Genomic DNA, 8,884 nt, shown 5'->3' on the forward strand with positions numbered 1-8,884 from the left:
AATTACATGAAAAATGAGTATTTCAAAATTATCAAAAAAATGCATGCAAATTCGACATGTTTAAACGTTTATACTTCCTTTCTCTAATGTAGTATGTATAGGGTGCATTTTTAAAATAAATGTAAATATCTTTATGATGATTCAGAATATTATAGTCTTCTAATTTTTAAAACAATCTAATTAAAATTTGCTTTTTTAAATTCAAAAAGAGATATCAAAAAAGCTTTAAAACAACTTAACCCCCCCCCCCCGTCCCTAAACGAAATAACCGAAATTTAAAGTGCACAAGCATTCTTTAGAAATATTTATTACAGAGTATGAAATAGAAATAGTTTTCTCACCTTCTTAGAATCTAATAAAAAAAAACTGCTGAGTTCAATTTAAACTTTTAGAACATGTTCAGAACATCGATATGTTTTTATTAATACCTAATAGATGCTAATTTGTAAATAGATTAAACTGGCATACTCCATATTCTGCTAAGGTCTAATCAGGGAGTAAGGAAAGGTTCGCCCTACCATATGATTTTACATGTTTTGCAGACGGTACTCCATTTGTATATGAAATATTCAGAATAGGTTATTGTATACGCGGAAATTGTACATCAGACAAATATTTCTTATTCAAATGAAGTACCGTCTGCAAAGCATGTATAATCATATGGTAGGGCGAATCGCGTCAGTTATATCTCCCTTCTTTTCCTTACTCCCTGGTTCTAATGGAGTAGAATAGGACTAGTACAAAAGTCAGTTTTATTTAATTTGTGCTTCATACAGGGTGTCCCACGAAACATGGCACAACTTGAACACCGTCTTTGATCTTGATTTTGATGTGGTCGGCCTTTTTTGTGCATATAAAGAATGTTATAGTTCAGATTTAGACAATTATGCTTTTATTTGATAAATTTAAATCTGAATAAAATCTTTAAAATCTTCTAATATATTGAAAGAAACAAAAAAGACCCATTTTGGAAATGTCAAAACCTTTGAATTTTATGTTAATGTCTAAAAAATCATACATGTAAAAGTAGATTGACAACGAATGCCCCATATTATTTCATAAAGGTTAAACTTATAAATAATACACAAATATTATTAAAAATGCCACACAAATACAATACAAATAAACTTTATTATTTATCCTATAATGTATTTTTATTACATAACATGGACACTAAATTTTGAAAATCAATAACAGAACTATTTTTGTTCAATCATAATATTACACAATTTTAACAAAGTTCAATGCCCCAATATATTTGGTAAAATTCTACTGCAAGGCAAATTACACTTCCTCTTCTTACATGTTTAATGTTTATATAATTATATAATATAAATTCTTGCATACATGACTAAGAACTGAGAATTAATGTGGGTTTTAACAGCCAGGATATTCTTTATCAACGCTCAACCCCTCGCTCTATTTGCATTCTTTGATCTATTCACCTTTTCTCTTAGTATTTCAAGAGCATCTCCTTCATTTGCTGCTTCTGGCAGTACAGAGCTTAATCTTGTGCGCAGGCGCTCTGCAACAATCTGCATTGGGTCGTCTTCTAAATCTTCAGCTCTTCGGTTCACAAATTGCCGCGTGGGAATGCTGTGTAGTGCAGTTTGGAAAGGAGACTGCGGTAGTGTTGGACTAAGTTGAAAGCTTGAGGCATCCTGTAAGGGGCTTGAGAATTGATTTCTGGCTGTAAATCTATTAGGAGTTTGTGTAAACTGTGATTGAGTCTGTTGTATCGGAGTTAGATGAGCCGACTGTTGGCTTCCCTGGTCAAAAAGGGAAGGAAATGGAAATGAGGAGCCAGAATTTTGGAAAAGAGTTTGGGTACTAAACCTTCCTTGATCAGCCTGGGAAGGTTGAAAAGGTTGTCCTCCTAGTTCTGTTGTTGAAACAGTCCTAGCTTGATCTGCAATATTTGTTTGAAATAATGTTCTTCCTTGACTTGAACTACTAGGTTGGAAAACAGATCTTGCTTGTCCCTCCCTAAACGCTGTAAATTGAGTTGGACCCCTCAAAAAGTTGGATTCACCACGAACAGGGATAGCAGCGCCTTGTAACGAATCATCTTCTCTCTGAAGAAAGGGAAGAGCAACATGAGGCGATTCTTCTCCTCTGAAACTAGTTTGAAAATCTCTCACATGTGAACTTGAAGGAGGATTTTGAGTAAAACTGGTAAAAGGCAAGGGTTGGCGTGATTGCGCAGGCTCTCGGTTAACTAACGCAGAATCCCTTGAATCTTGGGGCGACCCCCTTGATAGAGAAGCTCCCCTTGGTACGGCTGGTACTCCAATTGGTGCTGCTGGTACCCCGCTAGGTACTGCAGGTACACCTGGAAAACTTATCCTCTGAAAGTTTTGAGTATCTAGACTTGGGGAGGTTGGAAATTGGGCAAAGAAATTTCCTGAGGGAGCAGAAGAGAAGGAAGAACTTGTTTGAGGCGATAATACTGGACTAGATGAAAAGGAGGATGACAAAGAAATTGGTAATTCCTCATCAGAAGAGGACACAAAAGAAGACTGTGAAGGGACTGGAGCAGGTGTAGCTGCAAATACTGGAAATCTTGAACCTGCTGTGTTAAATCTTGTAAATTGATTCTCTGCTGGTTCCCTAGAAAGTGATGCAAGCAGATTCTGTCCTCTTTCTGCCGGGCTTTCGGTAGTAGCAGATAGAGAGACTACGGCGGCTAATATAGTCTCTCCTCTGCTTTCTACTGAAGGCAGTGTGGGTTCTGAAAGAGGTTCGGAGACGGTGGTCTCCTGGGGTTGGAAAAGTTTTTGCAAGCTATTCATAGGTTTGGGGATGGGTGTCAAGTCCTGAGTTCTAGTCTGCTCCTTTCTTGACAATGGTCTTTGTCCTCTCCCCTTGATCCTCCTGACAGGTGCAGAAGGTTCTGGTAAATCAGTTACATCTTCAAAATCTTCGGTTGAGATCTCATTGTTATTTTCTGTCTTTGTTTCCGATAAAGAAGGACGGACAAAACTTGGCCGCTTTCTTTTGATTCCACGTACAACAGCTGGCATTTCATTTGTGTCAGGTTTAGAATCAGTTACTTCCTCAGGTTCTTCAATGGCAGGATGAGGAGTTACAAGAAGTTTAAAATTTTTAGATTCAGTCCTTGGTTCAATCTCATTAATTTCTGGGGCCGCGTTTCTAAAATGAAAGAATTAAATGATAAATATCATTATTTCAGAAAAAAAACTTACTTTTGGCTTTCAACGCTTTTCCTGATGCTTTCCCTAAGTTTAGATTTTGACATAGAAGCCCTGAAACAAAATTTGTTGTAATTCAATTAGCTAAAATCCTGCCTCTTTATTTGTTTAATAAAAGAAGATATCTGTTTTTCGAATACAGATATTTCATGTGAGTACACAATTTTTAACCCTTCAGGTAAAAATCAATTAAAAAAATCTGAAAGAAAAGGTGTCTGTCTTTGATTTTTGACAACTTTCTGATTACAACTTGTGCGTTTTCAACGTCTTTCTTTTTAATTTTGGATAATTTTAATTTAGATGTCATTGTCAGGCTATTTTTCCCCCGAAATTGAATATCCTGGCTTCTCCAGTAATCTTAAAAACGTACTAAAAAGTCATACGTCTAAAAAAATAAAAGAATTTATTGCTTTAAAATTGAGAATTCAATCAAACCTAAAGTTGGAAGGTTTTGAAAATGTTACTTCTTCTTCTTTTTCAACTTCTTCTTCTTCTTTTTCTTCTTCTTGTTCAATTAGTTGTTCTTTCCTGGAATTCTCCTCGTCTTCTGCAGGTTCCTCTGCTTTTAAAAAGGAAGGCCTGGAAGGTCGTCCTTTCCCTAGACAAATTTCGGATATTAATAATAAAAGAGATAAAGTTGGGAAAAGTATCCTCCCCGGATTTTTTAAGCAAATGGAGTGGGGGGGGGGGGTGCCATGTTCCCTGACTTTACAGTTCTAGAATGAAACTCATCTTCAGGGTGGAGTTTTCTAAACGAACCCAAGAAACAAACTCTTGCAGTTAAAGATGTTTATGCCGGGGCTTTGAAAAACTACAAGTGGGTTGTTAAGGTCAAAACCTGGCGAAGACGCTTCAAAGTTGACCCGGTCTGAAGAATATTTTATCAGGATTGTTGTAAATGACGACCTTAAATGTGCTAATTTTATCTAAACATTTATTATCTGTTCAATTAACCTTGTGCAAAATGCGTATTTTTTGTTGGCAAATCATTTAAAAGAAGTAACCACGTTTATAGCTAAAAGAAACCATGAATAAAAACTTAATTATGGTACCGTTAATTTTTTTTTCTAAATCCCTTTTTTGTTGGAATTTTTATATATTTTGTTTTCACATTTTAAATTTAAGATCCTTCTTTAAATCAAAGTTTTTTTATAAAAAAATCAGCTTAATAGATAATAAAAAAGCAAGCAAATTTTCAGTAACTTACAGTAAGCCCCATAAAACTGTGGAATAGAAAGACGATTGTTATTAATAATTAAAACATTCCTAAAAACAGCATATTTATATGTCGTCTTCCTATTCCACAGTTTTATGGGTCTAATTGTATTTCATTTGAGAAAGCAAAGTTTTAAATATTTCATGATTAAATCTTATCTAAATTACGACTAGGTAAACATTTACTGACATGAACAATCTTACCTCTGAAGAAATTATTTCTGAAGCTGGATCTTCCTGGCAGGGTTGGTCTAGAAAAAATAATGCAAGTAAAGTGACCAATTTTTGCCGTCTCAGTCCCAAGATGCATGACGATTATAGATTGATACGTGATCTATAAAATTTATTAGAAATTCAAAATAATTAACAACAAATGTATATTTATCAAAACTCAAATTCAAACTCGTTTCTAACTAAAAAAAAACCTTTTATCATCAGAAGTTCTTGATTCAACAACTTGTTCATCCTCAACATTTTCTTCTTCTTCAACTTCTTCTTCGTCTTTTACATCTTCGTCTTCGTCTTCTACATCTTCTTCTTCGACTACTTCCTCTGCTCTGTCTTCTTTTTAAAAAATTAGCATGGTCAATTAGATTTCAATTTAAAGACTTTTGAAAATTTGTCATCATTAATTAAAAGACAGAATTGTTCCATACGACTTGGTTTAAAAAATTAAATATTAAATTTGGTGTTTTTTACGATATTCCAAAGAAGTTATGACTTGTAAACGTTATTTAAAAGTTAACCACTAAGTTAAGAATTTGACACAAACCAAAATAGAAAATAGTTGAAATTTGTAAAATTATTTTAAATCTTTGCATTGTATTTAAAGATACAAAACTTACATTTCTCGTTAGTTTAATTTCTATTTTAGTAAATTATATTATTATAAAATATAATTAATAATAAAACTAAACTAATCAAAAATTTCTATTAATAAATTTGATTAAACTGTTGCTTTTTTTTGATAAGTGTTAGATGAATGAATGAATAATATTATTTTAATTGATTGATTGATTAATTACCTTGTATCAGACCACGTGGCCGGGGAAACAGGAACTTCCGGGACAGTGCGCGTGGCTGCTGTACATGCCTGAAAAACAAAGGTTCAGCTTTTGAAATATTTTGAAATCCACCAAAACATAAGAAACTTTTTGCAAAAAAAAGCTCCTGCAGTTAAAAGACGCCACTAAAAGTTCATAATCTGCAATTTATAACATTTGCTAATATGATCGACCATACATTTTTTTTTTCTTCATGACAGAAACAAATCTCAAGGAATAAATATTTGTGTAACAGTTTGTAAAAAGTGAATACTTTTTATCAGTCAAAAGTTTTTTATTTTTTAAAATGATTTTCCTGGGATTTTTAAAATTTTAGGTTAGGATAATTATCAATCCCAAATTTTAAATAAAATGATATCTTTAGTTTGAATTTTGTCGTAGAACTCTTTGGCATGTAAAATAACTAATACGTTTTACCGCTTTTTGGCCAACATTACCCACACATGATTCGCCTTACAGAGTCATGTTAAGTTTATTTAAAGTTAATTAACATCCCTTGGGACAATTAAGTAAAGTAACCATCTGGACCTGCTTTTCAAAGTTTTCTTTAAAATAATAGCGCATTTTCATCTTAAATAGCGATAGAAATTTTGTACATCTACTTTTTTGGGAAATTAAAATTTTACTTAACCACGGATTCCCTCAACCAATTTTCCATACAAAACATCCCTTGCTACGCTTTGGAACCTATGGTTAAATAAAATTCACTTAACATTTATGTAAAGTAAATAATTATTAAAACCTTTGTTCTTGTGTGGTAGATTCTAGACTTGAAGTAGGCTGGATAGAAGGGGGCGGAGTTGTTGTATCCACCACGCCTACTGCAGAGGGATCGTCACGGATCAAACTTTGGAAAAGTGCCTCAGCGTCAGGACCAGACAGAGTCATCAGACCAACTAAACAAAGAAAAAAGTAGGCCCAGCTAACATAAAGACCAATGGCGGTTATACCGCCTCGATATAGTGTACCCCCCGCCATCGCATTTACGACGGCGGAAAACCAACTCTGGCGAAGATGTCATGTTATCTGGGGGAACAATCAGCTTATAGGGAGTAGGGATTGTAATGAAGATTTAATCTTAAATCACCATGCATTTAAAGAATAATCAATGATTTTAACAGCTGATACCCCTTTAATCTCTAAATACTCCGATTTCATTTATTGTAGCTTATGATAAATTGTCACTTTAAAAACAGCACAATTGAAAATGATTATTTCCAAAGAAAAAAAGAATATATCACAGTATAAAGCACAGTTTTAGGACCGGGGTTCCTTTTTTTCCTGCTCATTCTGATATGACCTATTTTTGTAAACGCTAATATTTGACTACGCTTAAAACGTTTACCTTTGTTATTTTTTCAATTGAAAAAGTTTTTTATTTGCTTTATTCTGATTGTTTATACTTACCACTTTTCGTCGGCTCAGTTCTAGAACTTTTTTCTGGTTTAGAAAAAGGATTTCGTCTTGGTTTCTCACCAAGCTCCGCTGCATTTGCAGCAGATGTATCTTCGTTCGCTATCATAGATTTTTCGTCTTCAGCTGTATCAAACTTCTTTTTGTTGTCAAGAACGTTTACAAGATTCACCCTGGCAAATTCAAATTATAAATAATTTTACTCAAAATAATTTAGAATATTAATTTTAAATTTTTTTACTTTGGTCTGAATCTCTCGGCAAATGAAGTTTTACTCCTGGAGGGAAACCTGAAAAAAAAATCATGCAATGCAGAAGATGTAATTCTAATTGACTTTCAATTTATAGAGTGGGATATATCAATTCACAACGGTACCCTTAAAAACTTATTCTGATCGAGAAAGAGATATTACAAATTACTATTTATTAATAAATTTAAATCTTACAACTTTCATGTTTGTTTATCATGTTTTTGTTTTGCTTGTCTGTCTCAGTCTGTCATGGTGTCTGGTTGTTTGTTTGTTTGTATCCAATAAACGTCAAAACGGCTGAACCGACCAGACCCAAATTTTGTGAATGATCAAAATTTCAAAAATTTGCCTCCATTCAAATTCAATTTTCATTAAATTTTTTAAATTTTCGAAATCCACGAAATTTTTTGTTAAAACCCGCGAACTTTTTTGTTTTGTTTTACAATGTGCACAATTTACACAAAGAGAACGGGTTCACAATTTAAATAGAAGATGGGTGCGAAGCGCCGTAAAGGCCTAGCATATAAAAAGCTCCTCTCTTTCTGAAAAAGCCAAGAGAAGCTACGAGGTCAAAAAGTCGTACAAGATAATTTCAGGTAATGGAACTCACCACAATTTATAATTCTAATCCCTTTATCTTTGCTACCTGATGACGTAAAGCTTTGAAATTTTAAAGAAAGGCTACTTGAGAAAACAGAATTAATAGATTAAATAATTGTTATTTTGAATTTTTCCTAAAAGCTGCTCTGGAGTGACACAGCTGTAATTTTGCCATATAAGTATAATAGCTTTTTTCATGCTTTTTTAACCAAAATAAAGATAGAATTCTTACAGAGAGTTTTCAGGTCTACTTGGGGCTGCAGGTTCAGGGGCCAACGTTGTTATCTTAAAATAAGTATTATTAATTTGAGTTTTTAGACATTACATTTTAGCTTTCATTTTTATTTTTCATTTTAGCCTCTGTTTTTTTGTATTTTTAGATGTATTTAGATATTTCGTTTTTTTAACCTTTTCTTCCTCCACTTCCTCCTCCTCCTCCTCATCTTCGTAATCTTCGTAATCTTCATACTCATCCTCTGCATAAACATTGAATAAGGCTGGACGAGGTCTATTCGGTCGCCTTCGATTTGGACGGTTTCTTCCCCCAGGTCGTCGGCCAGGTCCTCTTCTTCCTGGTCTACCTAGACATAAAGGAATGATTTTTATCAGCGGATTAATTTAATTTAACAGCTGATTAATTTCATTCAACAGCTGATTAATTTCATTTAACAGCAAATTAATGATTGATTTCATTCATCAGCTGATTAATTTCATTTAACAGTTTTAAAAATTTTATTTCTTTCATTTCATAATTATCATATTCTTTTTAAAATATGGAAATAAGTAGATAGTAAGGGGATTACCTGGTCTTGCATTAGATGCTGGTCCCTCACGTGACCCTGAGTCTTCTTGAGATAAAGATTGTCCCTGGAGAACAGCATCTAGTTGGGCCCCTTCCTTTAAAACCCCGCTCATTTTCAGGAGAGTTAAAAATTTACTGAAATCCTAAAAAATAAGAGATATTTTTAAATGGATGATCTATAAGAGCGACGCAGAAATTCCTTGGTTGAAAAAAATAATTATTAAGGAAAAAATGTTTAAAAATTGTCTTGTCTAAAAAATGTTTAAAAATTGCCTTGTCTAAAAAATGTTTAAAAATTTTCTTGTCNACATCCTAATTATAATACGTA

General features: G+C 33.3%; 1 protein-coding gene across 2 annotated transcripts; it reads right to left on the reverse strand.

The window, feature by feature from the left end:
- Positions 1-1,130: 1,130 nt before the first annotated feature.
- Positions 1,131-8,719, reverse strand: LOC111695375 (flocculation protein FLO11). Of its 2 annotated transcripts, none has more exons than XM_023464694.1 (12): positions 8,558-8,719; positions 8,163-8,335; positions 7,987-8,039; positions 7,146-7,193; positions 6,899-7,077; positions 6,234-6,387; positions 5,453-5,520; positions 4,853-4,988; positions 4,632-4,678; positions 3,648-3,810; positions 3,207-3,266; positions 1,131-3,153 (listed from the first exon to the last, which is right to left on the reverse strand). In XM_023464694.1, the coding sequence occupies exons 1-12, from the start codon at positions 8,667-8,669 to the stop codon at positions 1,407-1,409; spliced, it is 2,940 nt and encodes a 979-aa protein (XP_023320462.1). In that variant the 5' UTR covers positions 8,670-8,719; the 3' UTR covers positions 1,131-1,406. The 2 variants fall into 2 exon arrangements, with proteins under 2 accessions (XP_023320462.1, XP_023320461.1); XM_023464693.1 differs by having other exon boundaries at positions 4,853-4,991.
- Between the last annotated feature and the right edge of the window lie 165 nt (positions 8,720-8,884).

The sequence above is a fragment of the Eurytemora carolleeae genome, unplaced genomic scaffold (assembly GCF_000591075.1).
Source record: "Eurytemora carolleeae unplaced genomic scaffold, Eaff_2.0 scaffold219, whole genome shotgun sequence".
NCBI classification, from domain to species: Eukaryota; Metazoa; Arthropoda; class Copepoda; order Calanoida; family Temoridae; genus Eurytemora; species Eurytemora carolleeae.